Raw genomic sequence first — 27,181 nt, 5'->3', positions numbered from 1 at the left:
TAATAAATTAATTACTTGAGTTTCGTGCCTAAGTTCATTCGGTGCATTAAAAAAAAAATTTAATAATATTTTAATTTATTTTTAATAAATATTTTTTTTAAATTTGCATGCGTTGATGACCCTTTATCTATCAATAAACTCAAATTTCATATAAGCATACTTATTGTTAGCACTTTTGTAGTTGTTATAGTTAATACTTTAATTATTATGCTGCTTGTTGTTGTAATAATTATAGCTGTATGGCATTTTATATATAATTTTTGCTTTGATTCGTACTTTGGTTCCAGTAATTTGTAAGTGTTTTGAACTAAATCCAGAAATAGTTTTAAACATACATATGTACATACATGCAGCATGTACAACAAAAACAAGTTGAAAGCTATTTTTTGATTTTCGAAGATATTTGTGGGATATTTGCGCTATTCCTTAGAGTATTTCCTATATTAGCCACTTTTCATTGTTTCAGTTTGTGATAATATTTGTTGCTGTTTGAATTTCGAATATTTTTGCATTCTGAATTTCGAACATTTTTGCATTTTGAATTTTGCTCAATTTTTCACTAATCTTTGTTTTTACTTGCCAACCGCGCTCGCTCAGCCTACTGTGTTTGATAGGGTTGTTGGTAATTTGGTTGCTGTGCTTGTTGTGGGTATGACAAATGTTGTGGGTATTGTGGATCATAACTTGGCATTTGTTGTTGTTGTTGTGAGTAATCATAAGCGCCATATGCGCTGGCATCAGCTGTCTGCTCGGGCATAACGCTCTCCTCGGGTATAGTGCCACCCGACATGGCGGCGAAGGGATTATTGGCCACGTGACCGGTCGCACCATAATTGATGGCATTTGGTTGTTGCATTTGACTCTGTTCGGTGTATTGCGGTGTGACGCCCTGTGAAAAAGCAATTTTTGTTAGAAGAGTTGAAAATAAATATAATTGCAATGCATTAAAAAGCAATTTCGTATGAGGAAAAGGTATGAGTGAGCTTTAATGAAGCTTTTTTTGTGACAAAAAGCACTTTGTACCCTTCTGTCGCTCTCTATCCCTTCCCTCGATTTTATAACATAAAAATTATGATTCGTAAATGCATTTTATATAATATCTTCTATTTATAATGCCACGATTGCATGTCAATTTGTGTTTACACAATTCTGCTGCAATGAAATCATAACTCCATAAAGCGTTCGCTTTCAAACTTACAAAGGATGTCTCCTTGGTGTAACCGCCTTGGCTGGGATCTTCAGCAATGGCGCCCATTGGTGGCGCCCACACCTGTTTCTCTTCGTGCGGTGGCTCGGCCCAGGGTTGCAGTTCGCCGGAAGCGAAGATGCCGTAGAAGGTGCAGCCGATTAAATGAACGCATGCGGCAAGTGTGAAGACGGTGGTCCAACAGTCGTAGGGCTAAAGCGGAAAGACAAGGATTTAAAAATAAAATTCGTTTTTGATTATAAATTTGGAAGTTAATCAAATTTTAAATATAATAATAAAAATAACACTCCTATTAAGTTAATACAGAGGAAACAGATAACTGAGCCGAACATTTATACTACTTTCGAGCCCACTTCAAGTGATAAAAATTCTTTAAGACATGTTTTTGATATTCCAGAAAAGATATTTTCAGTGAAAACGTTGTATAAGGCAGGACTAGATATTCACAAATTCGAATTGAAGAAACCCAAGAGAACCTCGTGGAAAGCCTTCTGCGAAAGTGTAGATGCTTGCGATGAGTCCTCAGGGCTTAGGCACATTCTGGCGAAAAACGTACTCCATTGAGGTGTGCATAGAAAGCTGATATTGGATGGTCCCTGAGCAGTGAGGAGTCGTTGATGCTACACCTGAATACTCTCACTTTCCCTTCAATTACTCGGCTGAAGAAGGGCCACAAGGAGACCTCCATTTGTGCTATAAAGTCTTCCTGGACACACTGGATGAGCGCCACCTCACCTAGACGCCAAAATCGTTCAAACATTTAAAGTTCACGGGCACTGATGGCATTATAGCGGCGCAACTGCAGCGGATGATCCAACTGCCATGGATCTTGGTAAACCTATATCGGTAGTCTTATCGTCGGTGAACCAGAAGACATAGCCGAAATAGGCATTAGCGACCTAACAAATTTGTGACAGGCTTTGTCGGTTTGCAAGGGACTTATGATCTTGTATATAGAAGTATTAAAGTACCAAGTGAGATCTCTCTCAGGACCGACCTCTTAATCTTACCTACCAATGGAATGTAAGTTTGGGTCAAGAGAGATCGCTCGCTAAGTACTTGGATAAAGATGACATGCTATTTGTCTTATCACCAATTTTTTTCTTCACTTTCTTTCATTTTCGGAGAATATTTTTTCTTCAAAACTTCGCTACTTACATGTTGACGGATCAAGCCATCCAACACGTAGGGCACAATTATACCAGCCAAGGTACCAATACCGTTCGAGAGACCCATCAAAATACTGGCATAACGCGGAGCAATATCCAGATGATTTACATTATAGCCGGAAATGGCGAACCCACTGAAGGCAACACCGCAAGTCAGAGCAAACATGGCGCCGGTCTAAAGCACAAGAATTTAATGGCACGTATTTAATTCGTCATACTAGAATTGTATAAAACCGCGTCTAATCATACTCACCGCCGTATCCGAGTGCGCGACGAAGAGAAAGAACAGACCCTCCATGCCGAAACCGCCACAATTGAACAGTTTTCGTACATTCGTGGTCGACATAATGCCATTCTTACGCAGATGATCGGCCAACATGCCACCGAATGGCACAATCGTGGTCATAATCAAATGTGGCAGCGAACCGATGAAACCGGCCTCCTCCACCTTAAAACCGAACTTATGCTTGAGGAAGGACGACTGGAAGAGCACGAGCAGATAAAAGTTCCACGAACGACAGAAGTTCGCCACAATAATGGCATAGACGGGCATCGAGCGCACCATCTCACGCCACGGTGTGGTGCTCAACGACGGCATTGAGGGCTGCATAGAGGTCTCGCCCAGCGATTTCTCGATGTACTTCAATTCCGGTATGCTGATGGCAGGATGTTTGCGGGGATTCTCAAAGCAGAGCCACAACCAAAAGAGGTACCTAAGGAAATTATTGAATTATTGTATACAATATATTTAAAGTATTCGGTATCTTGTAGTGCTTACCATGTTATGCCGAACATGCCGTAAGCATAGAAGGGCGCCTGATAGCCAATCGCGTCGGCGAGCAAACCGGACAATGGCAGACCCACCACAACGCCCGCATACGAGCCGCTGAATGCTAATGTGGCCAGACGTGAACGCTCCATGGGTGGCGCCCAAAATCGCCAGATACCATGACAAGCCGGATAGGTGACACCCTGTATGGGGCAAAAGTGGACAAAGGAAATGCAAAAAAGGTTGGGTAGAAATAGAAATTTTCAGAATTTATAAGCAAAAAAGTTGCATTGTCACCAAGGACTCATAGAAATAAGTATAGCATATTTTTAATATTCTATTATTGTTGTTTTTGTTAACTTCTACTATAGTTTGCAGAAATAAATCGCAGGAAACAGGAAATGCGGGATTCTTTTTGCCGTAGCTTCGTAGAAAAAATAAATAAAACGCAATAAAAGGCAGAAAATAACGATTTGCTCATCAAAAGATGGCGAAAGGATTTGGCAGTAGCAACCCTCAGCGCCTAAAAGCAGATTACATCATGTTTTCATTGCGCCAGCCAACAAAACATTCATATTAATATTATGAAAAGAGAGCTTAAATGCGAGCGTGTGTGTAGTTAGTTACACACACATACACATATACATATGTAAACTTAAATAAATATACAATTGCTATACTTTTATTTGATTCAATCTTATTTTGAATGCCTGCAAATCATGCGCCTGATGAGCTATGCGCAGCCAAATTCGCAAATTCAGTGAAATTCAGTAGAATTCAAGTGGCTTTGATCTGCTTAGCGCAAATCGAATTTTTTACAAAACGCTACATTTTATTTCCCGTTAATTCAATGATACTTCTGTGACAAATATTGCTTACTATAGTATATGTACATATGTACATATATACATACATATGTATGTGCTTTGTATAACTGTCTCTGAGATTTGCTTTCATAGAACATTCCGATTTGAATACTGGTGCTTTTTTGTTTTTTTTTTTTGTTTTTTTTTTTTTTTTGCTAACTCCCACTCACCTCAAACAGACCTTGCGTTACACGTACACCTATTAATACATAACCATGACACACGGCCATCACCACTGGCACCAACAAATGCAATGTTGCCGAACATACAATTGATAAGCCGAAGATTTTATTAGCCGGAAATCTCGATGCTATGAAACCACCCGGTATTTGTGTGACCAAATAGCCCCAAAAGAATGATGAATCCACATGACTCTCCACAGCGACGCTCCAATTCATGAATTTTGTCTGAAAAGAAATAAAAGGAATATTTATATACAGTGGGTTATTTATTTTGGTACATATATACTGTGGGTTCTAGTAGTGAATTAAGATAAATTATGCATGAAAATACCTACAAACACAATGGTAGATGAAAAATAATCTAAGAAAAACCCTAAATTTTGAAACTTTGAATCTCTTCGAAAAAATTCTCATTCGTTGATTTCAATCCCCGAAAATTTTCCGTTAGGTTTTTGAAAAAGTGCTGTATTGGCCAGTATAGACGATCCAAAGAGGGTCTGCGATTCCCACAACAGCTGTTTCTATTTTTTTTTTATCCGGCCAAGGGCTCTCGGAGATCTAGTCCCGTTTAGATAGGTAAGTTTTAGTCTAAGATTGTCATCACTGGAGTAATGCCTTGCAGCAGTATTGCTCGCTGTCCTGACTCTTGCTAGCAGTGAGTCTAACTGGGGCCCGAAGGAATTCTCTGCTGCGTCTGCGCCAAAAGACTTCATTCAAACTCCACCTCGGTTAGTTGTAATACGTGCAATGGATGGAGCCATCTGAAGACCTGCTCAAGCCTTAAGACAGACAGGGAGTGGACAACGAATTACGTGGCCCCATGCTGCCAACGCACTACTGTGGCCTTAGCCTCTACGGCTGTGCATTTTGCACCTAGTTCGCGCACTGCGCCGCCATTAGACTAGAGTGGCCAACAGAGGACCTCTACGTTCCATAAGAACTCAAATAGACTGACCAGTCGAGAGTAAGCTTTGCGCAGCCTCGTTCAGGATACTGTACCCTACTACTCCAGAATAGACCCTGACAAATTAACCAGCAAAAATTATAAAACACATCTCTGCAGATAAGTACTCCACACCATCTCACATGTTACTTAACTCGACTTTTAGGTAAAAATTTCAAACTTCTAATCACTATGGAGAAAAGTTCGACGTGACAATGGGAAAAAATATAACGTTACATATTAGATAAAAGGAAGGTTCTACAGCAAACTTAGTTTCATCCATTTTTTTTTGTTAAGCAGACAACTATAAGCGTTTTCACTAGACACATTTCCCCGATCATAATCGCCGTAGAATTTTGGACTAAAGTCGAAATAAGTGTATATGCCTTACTGTTTCTTATGTCAGCCGAAACTCTAATTGTTCTAAACTTCATAGGATACCGGGTCTATAAAACTTGCGATTGAAGGCTTAACAGTCCACGCCGATATATAACCAAGAGGTTAATTGAGGCTTCCATTGAGGTTTTCATCATTTTCAGTATTCTAGAAGTAGGGAAATCGTATAGAATTTGCAAACCAGAAGTTGGTACAAGTTCCCACCGAAGCTCTAATTCAAAAATACAGACTGGAGGTATAGTACTCTGGTTGCGGTTCTGAGCTAAACTTTTCATAAAGGAAGCACAGATGATTTCCCAAGCAACATTCAGAACTTTTCAAGTCGCTTTGTAGTCTAGATAAGCCAATAAGAGTTTTACTCTGATTTACAAAACTTAGAGATTTCATTAGTAAAGCGATTGGATGGTTTCTACAAGTGTTTACAAACGTTGAATTTTTAGATAAAGAGTAAACGATTGGTTAGAACTACACTAGAGGTGAAGTTTTTAAATATATATCTACTAACAAGACATCTTTTTAAAGACTGTAACGACGTATATCTGCGAAAAGTAGGATATTTGATGCGCAACAGATATTTAAGTACATCTCTTCATTAGGAAGAAGAGAGGAAAGAGATTCGAGGCTGCCTCTTTAAGAAGTAGACGTAATATAAAAACCTCACCCAAATCTTTCAAAGCACCCACACCTCTACCGCTTTTCACTACCCATTTTTAAACCGCTTCTCAAATATATTATGTTATACCACTCGCGCTCACCGGCAACCCTGCATCGACAAAATATAAATGTATCCATTAGCAGCTGCAATAATGGGACGCGCAACAACAATTGTTGCAGTTGCACAAAAAGCATTCAAGTGCGCCGCATTGAAATGGAAAATGCAAACACACACACACATTCACTTCTGTGTAGTAATATAACCACAATGCATATTTTGCTATTTTGCAACAAATGATGCGGAATCTCGATAGCTAAGTGCATAGCAACAAAAGCCACAAAGCCGAGATACCCATTTGAGCAGAGACAGGGTTGTTCGGTAGGGGGTAATGGAAAATAAGCGCAGAAAACATCCTGTTGTTGACGTAAAAGTTGGCGCCAGCAGTCGAAAGCCCGAATACTTGCTCGCCAAAGCGCCCTGAAGGCATTATTAACGAGCGTGACGGAATTATGCCCATAACCATTGAAAAGGGATATCTCTAAAACATTTACAAAATATACCAAGTATGTTATAAATAAAAGAATATTTAAATGCGCGGAGCGAGGAAGGCAGAGCGAGTACAACAGAGTACAAATAAAAATAGGAGTTGTGAATTATGAGCTTACGCTCGTGAAATGGGCGACCAGAGGCAGTTGCTGGCGTAAGAAAATTTAAGTTGGCAGTGGCAAGTGAAGACTGATACAAATATATGCACATACATATTTATATCTAGATACATGTGTGTATGTATTGAAAGCCAACACAACGAAATTTGAAACGTGACTTTGGCCTTCGGCATTTTTCGCAAATGTGAAAAATTAATTGACAGATATTTCACTCGCCAGTCGTACATATTTATGCTCTCGCAAATTAGTTAAATTTCAGCTGCCTTGCAGTGAATAGTCATATCATTAATTGTAGCAGATATTTGGCATCATATATTTGTGATATATGATATATAATATATTTACATATTAGGGTGCGCCATAAAAAAATCCGAATATCGAATGTATGGTTTAAAACGAGCCTTTGTACAGAGAAAAAATATCCCAAGGCCCAATTTTTAGCTTAATTTTAAGAGATATCGAAGTGCATTCAAAGCTTCCCATATAAATAACACATAAAAAATTTGTTTTCATTAAAAGTACCATAACTTTTGAACCGTTAATGATACAAATTTCTACTTCACGGTTTCTAGTAGGAAAAGAAACTGCCTCAGATGTATTTTTTTTAAATCCGAAATTCGTATATTTCTAAGATTTGAAAAGTGTGTCACCCTAATGCTTATGCACAAATTTATGCTGGTGTATTTTAATTGTAATTTTATTCCTCATTCTACAAATAGAAATTTCAAAATTAATGTGATTTTTTTCTTTTTTAACTTTAAAATTTGTAGGGTTCGAATTAAGGGTTTAAAAAATAGCCCTTTTCAAAAATTTTTTTCTCACATAAAATATTAAATATTTTGTTGCCTTAAAGAATTGAATGTCAAAGGCCTGTAAACCTTGTCAACCGACATCAAAAACACAGTTTCGAGAAAAACGCGTTTAAATACGGCCCACTCAGCCTAGCTAGCCTCGAGTGCACAAGTTCTCAAGACTGTATCCCCGAAACTATTACTCGGATCAACTCTAAAATTTAAGATAATATTCTAGAGGTATTGTATAGTTTAATAAGACCATAAGAAATTTCGATTTTTTGAAACCCGTAAGCCCATGTAACCGCTTAAGTCTAATTATGAATTTTCTACCGCTCTGTCGACTATTTTCAGGACGACCACCTCCCAGAATGCATTTTACTTCCTTTGCCCATAGCGGTGAGGACAAATTTTAAGAATTTTGACTCCAATCAGCCAAGCCGCACCATCAAAAGTTCATCTCTGTTCATTTTCGCGAATAGCGCATCTAGCATCTTCAGGTTCACTACTTGCAATCGGTTTTAGGAGGCTGCGGCGGTCAATGAGCGCCACTGTTAAGTACTTCTAGGCTATCTCGCTGGTCTTTATTGCCACTCTGGAGGTTGAGGGTATATCCTGGTTCAACCGTGACATTTAGCTTCACAGCTTCGTCATTTCGCACCGGCCGTTTAGTCGGCCACGCTGTTACGCTTTGAGCGAAAAGCTGCCTTTTGGTCGAAATTTTTTTCTCTATACATTTCACGAATTTTGGATGCTTCAGCGGGAATTGCGGTCGCGGTGCGTAATATACTCGGCCTTTCTCCATTTGTCCTTTAGCCCAAGCCAACATTACCTCGATCTCCCTCGTTCGGTTGGACTTGCAGTTAAGTCCTTTATGGCCTTTATGACCGGCGCTTTGTAAGTAACTTTTGGCTTCAAACCCTCATTGTTGGCCGTAGTCCTTATAACCCAAAAAACATCTTTGATATTCCCCGGAGAGCGTAGCAAGGTTTTCTTTTCGTTCCTGTTAACGGTTTCGGGGACCGAGTCTTCATTGAACCTCTGAGTTATAAAGCAAGTTTGACAGTAGCAGTGGAAGTAGACTTACTGTTCCCGCCGGTGACAGCAGCCACTTCTCCCATCTACATTTGGGTTGTTTTTCTAGCCCGCTTTTTTCACCTTTTTCCTCCAAGTTAAGTTTTTTTCAGGCAATCTCTATCTCTAGCGTTTTATACCTGCCGGAAGGTAACTCATTAGCAATCTCCCTCTACCAATGGCGTAAAGTTACCAGAAAGCGAAGTATAAAAGGCGCCCGCCAGTTGCCAAATCAGCAACCGCATGGAAGATATAGCTAAGAGGATTTCCTCCCACTGCTTACTAAGTAATGATTTGGAGTACTCGAAAACAGTCCAAATAACCGAAATATCCTTTTTACAAAATAATGTTCTTTTTTTATATAATATTTAAGAAATATTTCATACAAAATAGTATATTTTATATTTTATGTAATTTTTAACACATAAAATACTTTTTTTTATAAAAATATTTTTCTCGTCACTTCTTCAAAACACTCACATGATTTTGTTCTCCTTTCAGCTTTGCCGCCGACATATTGCAACGCATGCCAAACGATATCATAAAGCCCACACAAGCCATCACGGCAATCGTGTAACGCGCCGGCAAGCAAGGACACTCGGCTTTGCAGTACTTGTCGATTTTACGTAATGGCGGGCGTTCGATCTCCTCGAAAGAGGCTGGCGAATCGGGTCTATCATCATCATATGGTATGCCGCCGCCTGGACCGTCGCCGATCTTATCGCCGTCCTCCATCTCTTCGTAACCGCCATAGCCGCCATGATAGTTTTTGGAGATCTCAAATTTTTCAATATTCGGTTTGATGCTGGAAGAGAGGAGAAGAGAGTACATTAAATGATGGGGTGAGTGAGATTTAGTTATTTGCTTATATATTCATTTATTTATATATTTCGCCTCTTCAAACAATTTTTATTAAAGATAAAAATCAGTGAAATGCAATAATATTTATTGCACAGTGTCTTTCCTGATTTTTTTTGTTTTTTGAAATTTATAAGCTACCTTGATTATGACATTCGCATGACAACAAATGCTGACCATTCCCGGGGGTCATATAAATTACATCTTAATGGCCAAGTGATCATAGCATGCACCGTGAAGCCACAAAAATACCTGTTGATTGGAAGCTTTCAACATAATTGAGCAATAAAATCTGAGAAATGCGAAGGCGTGCATAGAAAAAGCATGACAAACACACACAGACGCACAAACTCACTCCCATATTTATACCACATGCCACACGAAGGCACACCGCACGGCGGCACTAGGATTTACCGTTGAAATGTGTGATACCGGCAATCAGCGGTAAATACGAGTGTTGCCACCCCAACAAAGAACAACTTGCCACAACGTCGCTTCAACGCGAAGGCAAAGCAAACCGAACTCCCAGAGGAGCTGACAGCAGCCAACAACCGGCAAATAAGTGCGAGAGTGTGAATTTGTTGCAATGATACAAACTCTAGTTTGCTGGGGTCGTTTGCCGCAAGGGTGGCGTTGTTGTTTTTCTACTCTTAGCTCGCTCGTTTGTATGTATTTTGCGGCGAAAGCTGAGTCATACGTGTCCAATTGAAATAAAATTCAATTTTATTAAGTGCGTATCAATAGTTACGAGATGCCAGTGGTTGTTGTTATTATTGTTTTCATGGTTTTGTTGTTTGCAATTGTAAACCTCTTTTGTGTCTTCGCGTTGTAATGTGAGGTGACGGTACGAAACGTTTCAGTTAGACCTTTTCCGAAAATATTGGAACACATTGGGGAGAAGGATATCAATAGTTTCTTTAGAAACTACCTATATAATGCATAAGGTCCCACATTAGGAAGAAAGATACCAAAAACTTCCTTAGAAACTACCTATAGACCTACATAAGTTCGGTATATAGTTCTTGAAGATAACTGTCGCTCGATCTCATTAAATAAGTGTATCCAATGAACCAAAAATAGTGATATACATATATTCGGGAGCAATTAAAAAGCAAAAGTAAAACTTTTCGAAATGGAGAAAACAAAAAAAGTGGATTAAAGTGATGAAAAGAAAGTCTGCGGCACAAAGATAGCTGAAAAGAAGTTGTTATTACTAAATATTCCTTTCATTTTTACTATTTAAAATATTTTGAAGATATGCAGTTTTGAAAAACTAGTGCCAAAATGTATGGAAAGTACTTGTCATTGCTTAGCTAAGTCAACAACCACGTACTCCAAAGTTTTTGACCAACAAAAGTAATGCTTTTACTGCTCTCAATTTTTCTTTCTTTTTGTCTTTAAGTGCCTTACCTTGTGTTGCAGCCTAAAAAACGACGATTTTAAGAAATTAAGAAAAAAATGTTTCCTGCTGATTTCGGCCTGAAATTTTCAGAGCGTTTTCCTAAAAACTTCGATCAAAAGCCTTATGCAGCTTTTTGACTCACTTTTCGGTAGAAAAAAAAATAATCCTAATTTCATTTTTCTTGCCTATATATGTACCTAAGTATACTCCTGTTTATACACTGCTCTCTCAGTTCAAAGCCAACGCTGGCAAAATCAATTAACAACACAAAAGATCGTTGCCATAACAACAACGCAAATAATCTTGTTTTCGCCGCCATTTGAAGTGCTTCAATTGGCTTTTGTACTTTTCCAACGACTTACCGCCAATTATTTGGGTATTTATGCGTTAAAGGTATAAACTGCTGCCCCACTGCAGCGCAGCAGCCAAGCTGAGTTGCTAGGGTCGAGATTTTTCACAGCAAAAATGTGTAAAAAACAACAAACTGCATACCTTGCTTAGATTCTTCAGCGGCTTGACAAATAAACAGGCCTTACTAATTGCCTGGCAGAATGTGCTTAGTTGCAACAAAACAAAAAAATCAAAAAAAAAAAGCAGAAAAAAATATTTTCTTTTTTTTTCAAATATTTTCCTTTTTTATACTCTCAGCGCCGTAAACTATGCAAGTTATTCAGTCCAGTACAGCTCTTCGCCACATCAGTGGAATATGAAGAGTAATATTGGCACACATTTCACTGTCAAGCCGCAGTAAAAGTTAGGAATACACAACCACACACATAAATGACCAGCAATATCGTGCTTTAGCCACTAATCAACCCACTTACAAGCCACTGGTCGCCCGAACTCTGCTGATGCTTTCTTATTTCCTTCTTTATCCGTTGGTCCCCTTGCAAATATATGCCAGTTGTCTCATAATTCAAATATTTGCTATTTTTTCTGGCACACGCACTCACACTCACACAGACAATTGGTGACTCTCTCGCCAGCTAGCTTGTTAATGTTCTTGTTTTCGTATTTCGAAGTAGTTCGTTTGCCAAGTCTTGACAGCAATACATTTCTTTTCCCTAACACACACACCCAGACGCACAAAATAGTTATAAATATATGTATATTTCTCTTCTTATTCGCTTTTTCTCAATCACTATGAATGTCATGTCTATTTTTATGTCTATGTGTGCGTGTGTGATGATTTAGTTGCCCTTTAATGCCAGCCAGTTAGTCTGACGCCAATTTTATTTTGTATCTCCGCTAAATATCTCTGCTTGATTGTCGTGTTATGCGCGCATATTCTGCTTGGTTTATTATGGCGCTCATATCCTTGTCGTTACAGTAAAAATTTTGCAGACTTTTAGGCGTCCAATAGATTAAAAGTAGTGGCGCCACAGTATTTTGGAGTTTTTAGCGCTTGCAGCGAGGGTTTGTCTGTGGCGGCAGTGACGTGACTGGATTTGTGGCGCTGGCTGCTGCTGCATCAAGCAGACTGGGTTTGGATTGTTGTGGAGTTTCTGTGGAGTTTTTTTTTGTTTTGTTTCGATATCTATAAACCATATACTCTTACATTACAATTTAGTTATATCGAGCTTTCGGTGAGTGATGCGGCAGCGAATATTCCACTGTTTGAATTTCGTAGCAAAAACTTGACTTAAGGAAATTATACATATAATAGTTAAATATTCGGTCGTTGATTAGGTAATTTCGTTTGCTGACGACAGCTGATCTTATTGAACTGTTTCGCAGCCAATTTCCTCTTCAACGCCGGAATATATGTTTGTAAAAAAATGTCTTAAATATTTTGTGATAATTTTTGTTTGCTGCTTGGTCGAAGATGGAAGCTCAAAATTAGCATTTTTGGCATATTCACTGTTCTACTATCGAAAAAGATAAACTAATAGTTTAAACAAGGCGAAAATTATGTTATATACGTAGAAGATGTGTCGACCAAACACCAACGCCTAAATAGGTTTGCAAAATTTCGTTCCCGCAATTTCGATCTTTAGGTTGCAGCACATCCTGGAAGGACTCTTGAAACCGATGTGAATAAAAACAAAATTGTTGCTCGATGCGAAACGTCGAATAACAACTCAAGAGATTACTGAAAGATTAAATTTGTCTAACCCCAACCGACAACCCCATGAAGCGTCGTGGATTAATTTCGAACCTTGACTTTTGACCTCCTTTGGCATATATTTTTCGGCCTCGGCTCACCTTTCCCACGATATTCGGCCGATTGATTGTCTGTTCCCGGATCGTAAGCATAGATCCAAGACACATCGCCAGTAATAATACATTTCATGACATCCTGATAGTCGAAAAGTATTGTTTCACAGACGTTAACGCAACGCTGTTTTCGAAAAAATTTAGTCATTTCGGAACCAATCGTGATTTTACTTTTCTTAGGCCCAAATGATCTTTCAAATGGTTTTCACTGAACCTTTCGATATTCCAACAATGCCAGTAATACCTCTTTTAATCGTCGATTCTCAATCACCAATTTCTTTATTTTATTGACTATTTTATTGACGTACTGATCATCAGTTGATGTTGATGGCCGTCCTGGAGGTGGTTCGTCGTCAACGCGTTCTCGACCCGCTTTAAATAATTTGTAATTTAATATTCTGAACGTTTCGGCAACAGAAATTTGATTCCGCACACAAAATTTAATGGAACTTCTTTGTTGAATAATTTCACTCGTCGCAAATATTGTCGAACGCACTTTGTGTACTTCAGAAAACCAGCGTATACTAAGCACTAATGATTATTTTGATGTGACCACCAACCTTGAAAAAAATATTTCAAAAAATGGGTTTTCACGCGAAATTGAAGTTTAAAAGTCTTACTATTTTTTGCCCACAGTAGTATTGTCTGTTTGGTGGGTTTTCAAAGGGATCGTTTATTTTGAGCTTTTCCCTGACAATACTACAATTAATTCAGAAGTATATTGTGGTCATCTAAACAAATTGAGCGATGTGCTCAACAGAAGAGGCCAAAATTAATCAATAGAAAAGATGTAGGGTTCCACATGGATAATGCGAAAGCTCATACAAGTTTGATGACACGCGAAAAGCTTGAATAGAATTTGCTACCACACGCACCATATTCTCCAGACCTTCAGACTATGACTTATTCCGGGCTTTGTATTTTTTTTTTTTTATGGAAGAACCTTCATCTCAAACGTCGAAAACCAGATGGACAAATATTTTACACGCATGGATCATGGTTTTAGGAGCATGAAATCAAAATCTTATACGAAAGATGGCAAAAGGTATTAGATAAAAAAAATAATATAATAGTTCATAAATTGGTTTATACAATGAAAAATCTTGTTTAATTCACTCTAAAATAACGAAGTTACTTGGTGAACGACCTAATACTGAGAGAGGCTTATATTTTTATGAGAACTAGTACCTCAGTTTTTGAGATATCGATCTGAAATCTTGCACACCTTATTTCCTCATTAAGAAGCTGTTTGTGAAACTGGTCGATATCGGATGAGAATAGCATATAGCTGTCATATAAACTGAGAGATCGGAAACAAGTCCTTGTATGAGAAACTTTTTCATTTGACGAGGTGTCTGCACAAAATTTTATATAGATTATTTTACAAGACAACACTACAATATCTGTAAGAATCGTTTAGATCGGATCACTATATAGTATAGCTGCCATACAAGCTCTGAATTTTCGATTTCACTATAAAAATTAAGAAAAAAAACCTTTATAAAAGAGCCTCAGTGACTAATCAATGGCCGATATCAAATATTTATTGGCAAACGTTTTTTTGTGTATATGTATGCAAACCCTATAACACATATCAGACACTGTGGCCTCCTCCAACTAGGCCTACTGCCAACGCTGACTACAGTCGTGTTGGAGACACAATGCGCCATGCCATGGATATGAATATAAAGGCGCACATTAAGAAACCATTAAGATGAAAGTGTTGTGTAGTGGCATTGTGCATGAGCAAAGCAATTTCAATTACAATGCCAACAAGTGGAGTGGGCGCGGGGCAAGTGGGGTACGCTGGGTGGCGATGAATATGACATAAAGCTTGGCGTGAAATTTCTGCGGCTATCAATTGCCAATACGTTGCCAGCAAGGCACTTGTAAAAGTACAACAAAAACAACTGCAGATGAAAACGATGACGAAGAGATGAAGAAGCAGAAGAAGAGAATAGCAAAGAAGTGTGGGAGAAAGCGGAAAACACTTTGTGCGTCACCAAGATGCGATTGTGGTGTGAGTGGGTTTGAAGTCAGAGACTAAGCCAAGTAAATGAAAATGAAATGGAAAGCAAGTGTCAACAACAAAAACAACAAAGCGACATATCAAAAACATTTAAATGAATCGAATAGCGGTTTATTATGATGCGATTTCTATGTATATATATATATATACTCTTTCTTCTTCCAATTCAAATTTCGCATTCAGTGCATGTCGATTTGTTGTGCGCTTTTAGGCGCGCGATCCAACGCACTTCCCGCAGACGCGCCCACTCACACACGCTCAGCACAAATGTAATAAGTATTCCTGTGCGCGGAAAAGTCTTCACGCATTGGGTATATCCATTTTGTTGTGCTATGCTATGATATTCTCTGCCAAGCAGCGCTGTGCTGGAACAATGGCTTTGTTTGACAGACACTTGTGCGCGTCTTCTTGAGGCATCCGACCTCCTTAAGTGGCGGCTGTCAGCGTGGCGTTGTAGAAACGCTCGCTTCTAACTAACTTTCGCCTTCTCTGTATTTGATCTGAATAAAATTTTCACGCTTTGCACGCTTTTCAATTACATTTTCTTTGTTTGCCATCAAGTGGCTGGAGGAGTGGATGTGGCGATACCCCATACCTTCTACTTTTCCTGCTTTCAGCACACTTTTATTCATTTCAATACTAATTTACAGTGCTTAGTAATGTTAACGGCCGCAATTACGCCATTTAACTTGAAGTTGAATAATTAAAGTGAATTTATGAATAATACTAGAAAGTTTTTCATATGGATGAAGGAAAAGGATATGATATCGCAAACTATGATTAACTTTCTGCATAAACATAGTTTTCTATAAGTCCAAGGGTTATATATAGAAGAGACAACATTCAAGAGTTAAATCGGCTCATATAAGCAGTAAGCAAGACTTTCAAAATCTGCGATTCCAGTGGTAACTTTTTCCTACGAAGAATTCTACAAGAATTTCGTACTTTTGTAAACCACATCCCCTGAAGCTTATTCTGGCCTAGAGTAGAACGTAAGGGGGCGTTCTTAGCTAACGAACAAGCGGCTGGTCAGATGCCTCCGAGCATCTGGAGAGTCAGGACAAACATTTTCGCGCGACGTGTTTCTGTGAGTGGTGCAAGCCGTAAATGCAGCGTTCGTTAGGGCAGATGTACGCGATTAAATTCTGTGTGAAACTCGGTAAATCTGCGACGGAGGCATGACATGAGACAGAGTCATGGATCTGTGAGTGTGAGCCAGAGACAAAGAGTCAATCTTCCGAGTGGCACACGCCGGCGTCTCCTCACACAAAAAAGGGAAGCATGAGCAAATCCAAAGTTAAAACGATGCTCATTGTCTTTTTTGCCATCAAAGACATCGTCCACCATGAATTTGTTTCTCCTGCACAACCCGTCAACGCTAAGTTTTACGTGGAAGTCCTCAAGAGACTCAGAAGAAGCCACCCTACAGCCCAGATGTGCCCCAATCCGGCCCTTTTTGGTTTCCTTGCCTGAAAAGGCCGAGTTTATTGAGACGATAAAGGGGATCCAAACAGCATGCACCTCGGCTCTCATGGCTATTCTAGAGAATGCCTTCCGTGACGCCTTCACTGCTTGGAAATCGACTCAGTCTTATTACTTTCCGGACAAACCCTGTAAGGCTGAGTGATCATGGGCTAAAATCTTGGCTAAGACTCAAACAATGGTGGGATAAATTCTAGTACTAACAGCCCTAATGTGAAATATGCCTATTATTCAGCAACAAAAGCCCAAAGCATGTAAAAATGAAATACAAGCCGTTAAACCGCCAACCAAGTCAAAGAAGATATGACTAAACCAAGATCGAAATTTATGAATATTGCTGAAGCTCTAGTCAGAAAGCTACAGGGGTTACCAAATACCAAAATATCGCCATTAATCAGTTAATCGGAATCAGTACTTCTTCTGCTGTCGTTCTTTCAATGAAGATTATACTAGGTTGGCTTGAATTCTGATTTTGAATCGATAGCTAAACTAGTTTCTTTTTGACATGCAAAGCTTACGTATATGAATAGTCCTTATTATTATACTATAATAAGTTGCATATTATGAATCATAGAGCACATAAAGCACCACTAAGACAATAAACAAACGTACAACTTTCTTATCTTATTTTCAACATATGCACTACTCTGCATATACTGCAGAAACACCGCTTCAATGATAAAACTCATTCAATAAATTTAATGTAATCCTTCATATGTCCTAAATGACATCTCAAATTACTCAATCACTCCTGAATGAGCTAAAAATATCGCTCGCTACTCTAAATTACATGGCATTCCTACTGCAACCCACGAACGAAATCACATACCCATAACACCTACGCAGCTTCTGTTACCTAGCAAGTAAAGTTGAGAGCTCATAAAGCTCGCACTTCATAAAAATTTCCGTTGAGCGCGTGCACTTTCTTCTCGGCTTCATCCTGGTTGCACGTGCATGGAACGTGTCCGGAATTCCGGCTCCACAAGTGCGAGACGTCAACGCCTCCTGGCGACGCACCCATCTATATTTTACTGAATGGTGCGCACCGCGTGTCATACTCGGCATGCCAGCGCGTTCAATGTCATACGCTTGGAATTTCTACGTTCACAATACACGATTCTTTTCTTTTCTTCTCACTTTTTTCTTCAGTTTTCTGTTTGTGACGCAAACCACTCTCAATTTTTGCTTGTGTCATCGGCTTGTCCTTCGTTGACTTCTCTGAGTTATCAGCTGGGTTTGAGTTGTTATTGGTATGTCAATAATTTTACAACTTTCCGGCGACACAGACACACACGCATTTTTAGTTTTCTTATCCATTTAATGGACCCTCCTTTCTTCACTAAAAGATCTGCCTTACATAGTTGTTTGTAGAGTTCAAACTTTTGTTGTCGTGACAGGTGGACACGACCTTTAAGAGTTTTCTAAGCATCTAAATATTTGTTTAGTTTGAAAATACTTGTTTGAGCCATTTGATATTTAGTGCAAGTTTAGATGACATGGTTTTTGAATCTGAAATTTCTTTAATCCAGCATTTGAGATCGTATTAAACAACCACTATATTTCAGGCTGATCTATATCGGGTAACAAATGATGCTGAAGGGAATTATCTAGGTTAAATTGAAGCCAATTTCGTGACCCCAATACAAATACTTTCTATAAGAGTGTACAGCAGAAGCACAGAAAATGGGTCTGGCAGTGAACGAGGGCAAGACGAAATATATCCCGTCATCAAACAAACAGTCGTCGCACTCGCGACTTGGCACTCACGTCACTGTTGACAGTCATAACATTGAAGTCGTAGATAATTTCGTCTATCTTGGAACCAGCGTAAACACCACCAACAATGTCAGCCTAGAAATCCAACGCAGGATAACTCTTGCCAACAGGTGCTACTTCGGACTGAGTAGGCAATTGAGAAGCAGTCCTCTCTCGACAAAATTAAAAATCAAAACTCTCCCTATAAGTCACTCTATAATTCCCGGTCCTGCCGTATGGTGCAGAGTCTTGGACGATGTCAACAACGGATGAGTCGACGTTGCGAGTTTTCGAGAGAAAAGTTCTGCGAAAGATTTATGGTCCCTTTTACGCGTTAGCCACGTATGTGAATACCGCATTCGATGGAACGATGAGCTGTACGAGATAAACGACGACATTGACATATTTCAGCGAATTAAAAGACAGCGGCTACGCTGGCTAGGTCATATTGTCCAGATGGATGAAAACACCCCAGCTCTGAAAGTATTCGACCCAGTACCCGCCGGGGGAAGCAGAGGAAGAGGAAGACCTCCACTCCGTTGGAAGGACCAAGTGGAGAAGGACCTGGCTTCGCTTGGAATATCCAATTGACGCCACGTAGCGAAAAGAAGAAACGACTGGCGCGCTGTTGTTAACTCGGCTATAATCGCTTAAGCGGTTTCTACGCCAATTAAGAAGAAGAATACAAATACTTTCAACATTAAATTTCAACAATTTAAGAAAGTATTTGTATTGGGGTCTATTTCGAACCTAATATCTTTCTATATAAGTCTTCTTGGACACAGTGTTTCCGAAGATAAAAAGATCTCAGGAAATTGAAAATTTTTGTTTATTTGTATGACTTATAGTCGAATCTTTCCTTCTTCTAAAAAAAATTTAAGAAATCACAGGAAAAGGCTTCAATTTTTTGTCAATGTAAAAATTATCAAAATGTTGTAACATATTTAAGACAAAAACACGAAAAAAATTCAGCTCCAATACCCTTCACAAATAAAAAACATTTTCTACAAACGTTTAGTCGTATGACGCCAGTGTACCATACTGGTCCGATATCCGAGGTTCCAAAAAAATGAGCAGCTTCTTAAGGAGATGAAAAATCAATTGAAAATAATAAGCTATACATATCAAACAAAGTATAGTCGTAATCCTTAGACCTTTTGATGCGATGTGCATTTTTCCTGTACCAGATTGATTATGGAGGATGACCGAAATTTCAGGGAGCTCGTATACACATAGAGTTAGGTTAAACTGGTAGGCAATAATCCACGCATAGACCAGTTTTGGTCTTTTGCAATACTAGATGGAGTTCAGACATTCTTTAGGATGCCTGCGCTGGGCGCGAATTTTAACAGACTCTGCAGCCTCACTATCGATACCTCCTCCAGTGTATCCTGGACAGTGGGGACCTTAGATGCTTAAATCGTAGGTTTGCCAATGCGGGACAAGTGTTCAAGAGATGCTCCATTGCTTCCCTGGTATCCTGCTTTGACATTTCCTGCAGTCTTTTCCATCTGTCAGCCCTAGTCCCGGACGTGTGCCGCCACCAGACAGCGACCAGTTAGTGTTCCGATCATTTTCCTACAGTCTCTTAAATCGAGCGTCAAAGGGAATTGTGTTTTGCTCCTTCCATCGGATTTTGATTTTCTTTACCATGCTTCTGTCGAGATCGTCGTATAGACAATGCATGGGTTTCCCAATGTTGATGACGTTTTCGGATGTTAGCCGTACACCATTCTTGGCAATCTCGTCCACTATTTCATTACCCTCGATGCCTTTGTGGCCTGGCATCCAGTAAAAGTCAAGTTGTTTACTTTTGGCAACACTTTCCACTTTTGTCCTGCCTAAAAAACACTTCTGGCCGATATGCGATACGAGGTTACTGCTTTGATTGCTGCTTGATGGAATTGCGACTTTCGCAATAGCAAAAACAGCAGCTTGAAATACAATATACTGCAGTGGTCCGGCAACTTAAAAGGTTGCGTTATGCCTCACTCTGGACAGTATATTCCCGCACCAACTCCATCGTCAATTTTCGAGCCATCAGTATAGATGTTTAGAGTGTTGCGCGTAGCTAATATACCTTTACGCCAGCCATCTTTTCTTGTGCTTGCTTGAACCTTCTTTTTAAGTTGAAAAGTGGGGTCTTGATCGGTGCTTGTCCAACCTCCATTACCCATTGAGCTATGCCCGAAGATCCTATATGTAAATTCCCCCAATAGTCGTCCCGCCGATTTTACTGCGCAATTTTCAGTGAAGAGGTCTATAGGTGGCAGGTTTTGTACCACTTCAAGAGCCGGAAATTTGATTTTTCCAGTTTCGACTCATCTTTGTAGACCTATTCGCTAAATTCTTGAAGAGTTTCAACGTCAAATAAAACTACGTCTTGTTGCCAATAATAATGAATTTCAGGAATATAGGGTGCTGTGGCTAGGCATCTCTTTTACGACCTCAATTCCACATCGTTTTGGCAAAAGATTCAGGTATTTTCATATGAGTCTAGCATTAAATACATGAACCAAAACTTATTAAGTCGATCCATAAGAGATGTTGCGTTCTTTTGCTATCTTTTTGATGCCAACACGATGATCTTCAAGCAATTTCTCTCCAAATCTTTCAATGTTATCAACATTAACAGAGGTAAATGGAAAAGTTGAGGCAAATTTCGACGACTTCACGACCTTCACTGCCTTTCGAACATTTGAGTTCTTGACAAAGAATACTCCCTTAAACCATTTACAAAGTTTTTAATGACTTTGTAGCCATCATTCCATTGGAATCTGAACATTTCAAGCAAACTGGTTGTTGAATTTTTTCGGTAAAAATCTTTTTCACATTTTACGAAAAAAATTTGTCGAAAATTTTTCTTTATACCTCTTTTTGCACATATTCTATGAATTTATCGTAAAAATTTTTGAAGATTGCAAAATCTTATTTACTTTATGGACTATGAAGCTCACCATAGCAAATTCAAATCGTAATTATCACGCTTGTTTTAAAAGTTACCGCTCTATTTCGAGTCTCTCTCCCGCTATCAAGCTTTAAAGTCTTTCAGAGGGCCCACAAAGAAAATGAAATATGGCTGGAATTCGATGCAGTAATAAACCGTAACAAATGATTTCATTTTCCGCCAGCTCAAGTGCCGCCACTGATTTGACTACAACGGCAACAACAACAAGAATACAATTTGATTGCCGTTCAGTCATATTCCAACCACCCAACAATATGACCGTGGTCTGCCGAATCTGTCCAGTCAGTGGTCCGTTAAATTAAATTTCGAACTTTGTGTGATACTGTTCTTTTCATGTTGTTGCTTTTGTTGCTATTTTCTGTAGAACATATTCTGCAGTAGCCAACTTACCCACTGAAAGCGCCCGTTGCTTTCTCCTTAAATGCTGCTAAGCCCTTCATGTTGCTGGTGTTGTTGTTGTTGTTTTAACTTTGACTGCTTACTTTTTGGAATTGTTGTTGTTTGTAATGCTAACTTATTGTTTTTGCACACTCGTGGTTGGTCGCCGGTATATTTCACGGAAAGTTGATTACCGCTTCATGGGTGGTCCACAGCCTCCGCCCGTACTTCTCACATTCACCGCTAAGCAATACTGCGCGTTCACCGTTACCACACTTATTTTTTCATCACCTTTACACACACTAATACGCTTATCTGCTGCGCGCGTTAATTTCACGGCAATTCATTTATGCGCCTAAAGTTATGCTACACTTTTCGTTTGCAACGCGTTTCTACGCCCAGTTTTCACTTTAATTCGCTGTTTACGAGCACAATTCGTTTTTAGCACACATCGGCACGCACCCACACATGTATAGCTATTAATATATGTGTGTATATATTTTGTTATTGGATTTTATTACATTTGTGGAGATTCATAATTTCATTACATTGGTAGTTGTGTGTTGGCTTGCTGTTGTTGTTGCTCAGCTTGTGTGTTGTCGGGCTATTTGTTTTTGTACCAGCAGCAGAGACAGCAGTAATAACATCAGTTGCCGTTTTGGGGTCATTTTCCATTTCTACAAAGAAATCAGAGAGAAAAATAATCGGAATGAATTTCGCATTTCACTGAAGCGTGTTCATTTGCTGATAAGCAAATGGTAAAGTTTGTTCTGTGCAATTTATTTGCTTCGCTCCCTCCCCTCTAACTACTTACGCTCGTCTCTTATGTTTCATAAGCGGATTATTTTAATAAATTTCTCTTTGCGCACCGAAAAAATGATGAGTTGTGCAAAATTGTGCATTGCTGCATAGTTTTAGGAGCGAAATATTGGTGAGAAAGCCAAATATATTACAAAAGAAATTTTTACTGTACAAAAATGCTATTAAAAAATATTGATATTTCATAGGAATGTTTAAACAATTCATAAAGCATACTTTTTGGAGCTGAACATTTGTTTGCGATCATTTAATAAATCAATTTTCTCTATACATGATTACATTTTATAGCGTTAAAATTAGTCATGAAAATGTATGTATGAGAATGGAAGATATGTAGTTATGTAATGTAGATTTCAAAGTTCTCTTATAAACCAGAACCACAATTTTTTTTTTGCCGCCTAACGTCTATAGATTCACAGCGGAGGCACCCTTGCCCCTCTCACATCGGATTGGAAGCTTTGACTGGACAATAGACATTCATACGGTAAGGTTTAAAATCTTGACGAGCGCTAGTTGTCAACGTTGTATAGAGGAGAGTGAGGTGGGAACAACTAGACACTGAAACATCTCTATAATCTTACCTTCGGCGTTTCAGAAGATATCGGCCATTTCAACAAATTTGTTGCAAGCTCAAAGTGTTTTGTCGATTTTTAAGGGGTTTTATAATCAAATTTTTAAGAGGATTGGCACTCTAAGCTGTCCAACTAAGATCCTTTTTAGGATCGATCTCCTAACTATACCTAATGCTTAAAGATATTTCTTATTTTTCGAAAAATTTCTAAATTTTCTTTTCGGAAGAGAAACTAAAGATAAAATCTGAATATCTTCTAGAAAACCCATCAACCGAGATTAAGGAAGGTATTTACCTAAGAAGAAAAAATACAAATATAAAAGCGAAATTTTTATCTGAAAATCAACCAGACTATCGCAAAAAAAACGCTTATGGAATAATCAAAGATAAAATACCTCTTAATAGATATAGCCATTATCTGTAGCTTTATACGACTATTTGTTGATACTGTATCCAGTCTCCATCTCTCAATTTTAAGTAGTAGTTTCAGGAAAAGATTTTGGTTGAAAAAGGATTGATATGTTACGGCGGGGTCAATATCGTTCAAAGCGCCATTTTCAAACATTACATTGGACATTTTGTGCTTTTCGTGGACGTTGCCTTACCGTCATTTTGCCACCGTGATGCTAGAGCCTATTTCTTGCCATTTTTATTTGCTGAACATGAAAATGGGAGTAAAAATTTCCTAAAACGTATAATTTGTATGTTGTTGTCAAGGGGTGTAGGGGTCAAACCACCACCATTTACTAAATGATGAAAATAGCTGTAAGTGATGAAAAATTGTTCAACTCAAATTCCTAATCAGGACAGCTCAAATATCCCTGAGACCTCTTCCTTTTCCTTCAGATTTGTTGATTTGTAGTGTTATCTATGTAGCCTCCTGGGTCTGTCAAATATCACGACGCCTTTAATTTAATATATGTATATTAACAAGGAGGAATTTTTTAGGCTAAATGAAAGTTCTATAAACTTCTGGGTCTAACTTCTACTACAAAAGCCTTCAATTTAATTTAGAGTAAAAATTTACTTCGGCTTGGAAGATCTTAGAAAGCGGTGATTTTAAGCTCTTTAGAGCAAGCTTCAGTTTCATTTTAAAATGCAATGCCTTCTATGGAAATTTATCCTACCTAATTAATGTCACTATGGCGCAACTTAGTACCTGTTGGAAGACTCTTTGAATATAGAGATGGAACTAACTAAAAAATTAGCGCCTACATTATTTCCAGATGTTTGACCGAGCTGGTTTTCGTGTATGTGGAGTACTGTTGCTTTTATCTGACATATGGAGGATCTTGAAAATGATCTCCCGTTATTTGATTTCTCAAAGAAATTTTGTCAAGACAGGAATACTGATCGATTTGATATACAGGCTTACTATTATTAGAAAAGAATCTATAATATATATATCACAGATTAATCGATATTTTCGATAAAAATTTCGCTATAAGAACTTTGATCCATATATTCGATATCTGAGGACTTGAATAGTTTTTTGGACATTTTTTGATCATAAGATGGTCTACTTTAAACGTGTTACTCGAGCAAAGTTTTCTCCCGATATATGTATTTATAGGTGCTTAATTTCTGTAATGGAAAGTGAATGAAACAGATGGATCTTAAAATTGGGTTATATGGGAAGTAAGCGTTATTGTAGTCTAATTTGCTTGTTTGCGCACTGGTACTTAGGAATGTCAAGATAACATTATATATTGGTCAATATCGGTCAAGTAGGTTCAAAATATGGCTTTTACCGAAATGTGGAGGGTTTTCCAACCTCCAATTCCAACGTCCATTTTTTACCGCGGCTCCAATAGAGATCTCTTGTATCATCCCAGCTGTAAAGCTGAATGCTTTTGAAGTATTTATTTATTGATTTATCGCGCTTTTAGTATTTTTAACGGAGCTGTTATATGGGGATTGTGCAAGTTATCACCTAAATTCATCTATTTTTACAGTGTAGGTTGAGTACTTAAGGGATTTGTCCTCAACGAATTTGGATATTGTACCTGGAGTGGCTTAGAGAGGTTTAGTGGTTAGGAGATGTGTACAGTAAACTGCTTAGAGGGCAGTGCTGGGCCCATTTTTTTAATTCTCAGCCCACAAGAATTCCTTGCTACTGCGATCCTCTGTGCCAAATTACAGTTTTATATCTAAATTTAGTACTTAGTTATCGCACTTTGTATGTTAAGTTTTCGGTTAATGGCGTTTTGTGGGCATGGCTGTGGTCCGAATACGTCTATCGTCGAACTCGTTCTCACTTTTTTGCCAAGGAATTCAACTCGTCTCGTCATCCTGATCATTTGTATATATATATATACTTATATATATATATGTATATAATCCTATATCTGTCTCGATTGTTTTGGGTGATACAAACAACTTTAGGTGAAAAAGCTAGTATACTCTGTAGCAACATGTTGCAAGTGAATAAAAATTATAATAGAAGATGTCTTTTTAACGCAAAACCTTAGAAGTCGAAATCAAAATTTAAATTATAGATTTTCGTGAAGATTAAATAAAATTTTGCTGAATTATTTTTCTAAGAGATAAATCTAATAAAACATTAAATTATTTTCAATCCAAGTGAATATTATATTCCGTCGGCACAAGTACATATCTAACGCTATAAAAACTACCCCGTTATATAAATTTATTCCGCATTTATTGAAGAAAAAGCAAAGGTCCCTCAGCTGATCAATTGCGACCCTAAACCAGTTACGATCTCAATTAATAGCCCAAGATCAAGGCACATGTCACAATTAATGACAATGTAGTCTCCAAAAGCTTTGACCTTTATGAGTCTGTTATTTTAATTTCTTATCTTTAATTTTAATCTTATATTTTGTTTTTAATACTCACACTTCAGTTCTATTTAATCCATTCCGTCATATAGTTCCGGCAGTCTCATGTGCATCTGCAGAGTTATATGCCACAAGGTTTGAATATTTTATGTTAGACAAAAAAATACACTTAAAATTTATCACAAACAAGGTACATCGATACAATTACTGATAAGTTGCTTTGGCGTCGGAGTTTCTAACGGATTTCGCTGCGAAAATTATTTGCGGATTATTAAAATTAAATTTCTTTCGAACCGAACATTTTCCTCTCAGCACAATACCACATGGAGAAGTAATGAAAACTTAAACGCAAAAAATAAATGAACTAAAAATTTCTATAAAAGTGTTAAAGAACTTAAAAGTTGCTCAGCAGCCGTGGCGACATCTCGCGAACCGAGCGTTTAGCTGCGCGAGCAAAACGTTTGGAGCTCTAACGGAAGACTGCGAGCGTTGCGATTGTTAGCTGCAGCAACTGCCAAGGCAGTGGACGTGGAAGATCGCGGCAGCTTATCAAATACATATTTGACTAGGTATTCGCCTAGCATGTAGATACAGTGTTGCAAAGCTGAGATTTGAGCTAGGTGCGCGCTGATTGCAAGCGACGAGGAGTGTGAGTGTGATGCGAATGCGAGCGAGTGAAGGGGATAGTTGAACGAGTGGGTGCAAGGTTGTACTAGCGTGGGTTAGAAATTATTGGATTCTGATGACTTATATACATACATACATACAACTAATGTATGTGTAGCGCTCCCACTCGCACGCAGTCTGCGTTGCTGCAGCGAAATAACTGCATATGACTAAAAAAAGTGCGCTGGAAAGTCAGCAGCGCACATTGGAAGCCAGCAGCATTCCAATAGACTTTCTTGTGTGTATGTACATATGTATGCATGTAATATATAATAGTATATAATGAAAGCGAGCTGTGAAAGTGAAAATTTTCGAGGACCTCGCTGCTAAGCTTTTTTTTGATATTTTTTTCGCTTATAATTTAATTAAGCACTTGTTGTGGAATAATTTGCAACACTTTCTTCAACTATTTTTAATTCAATTAATAAATTTTTTATTTGTAATTTTAAATATTTTTTTTTCTGAACACTGACTAACACGTTGAGAGCTCCGCTTGGACCGTTTACACCACACAGCAG

The 27,181-nt window shown here is 38.4% G+C and overlaps 1 protein-coding gene across 2 annotated transcripts; it reads right to left on the bottom strand.

Moving 5' to 3' along the window:
* On the bottom strand, positions 1-27,181 carry LOC120769621 (vesicular glutamate transporter 1). 2 transcript variants are annotated; one of them, XM_040096726.1, is made up of 10 exons: positions 27,141-27,181; positions 26,056-26,245; positions 21,819-22,483; positions 9,198-9,522; positions 4,182-4,418; positions 3,155-3,348; positions 2,630-3,089; positions 2,366-2,551; positions 1,199-1,399; positions 1-889 (listed from the first exon to the last, which is right to left on the bottom strand). In XM_040096726.1, exons 3-10 carry the CDS (start codon positions 21,866-21,868, stop codon positions 599-601), a joined length of 1,944 nt encoding a protein of 647 aa, XP_039952660.1. In that variant the 5' UTR covers positions 21,869-22,483; positions 26,056-26,245; positions 27,141-27,181; the 3' UTR covers positions 1-598. The 2 variants fall into 2 exon arrangements, with proteins under 2 accessions (XP_039952660.1, XP_039952659.1); XM_040096725.1 differs by lacking the exon at positions 27,141-27,181 and having other exon boundaries at positions 26,056-26,454.

Source organism: Bactrocera tryoni, chromosome 2 (assembly GCF_016617805.1).
Source record: "Bactrocera tryoni isolate S06 chromosome 2, CSIRO_BtryS06_freeze2, whole genome shotgun sequence".
Lineage (NCBI taxonomy): Eukaryota > Metazoa > Arthropoda > Insecta > Diptera > Tephritidae > Bactrocera > Bactrocera tryoni.
Note: the sequence above shows the minus strand (reverse complement) of the source record. Positions and strands in the feature narration are given on the sequence as shown.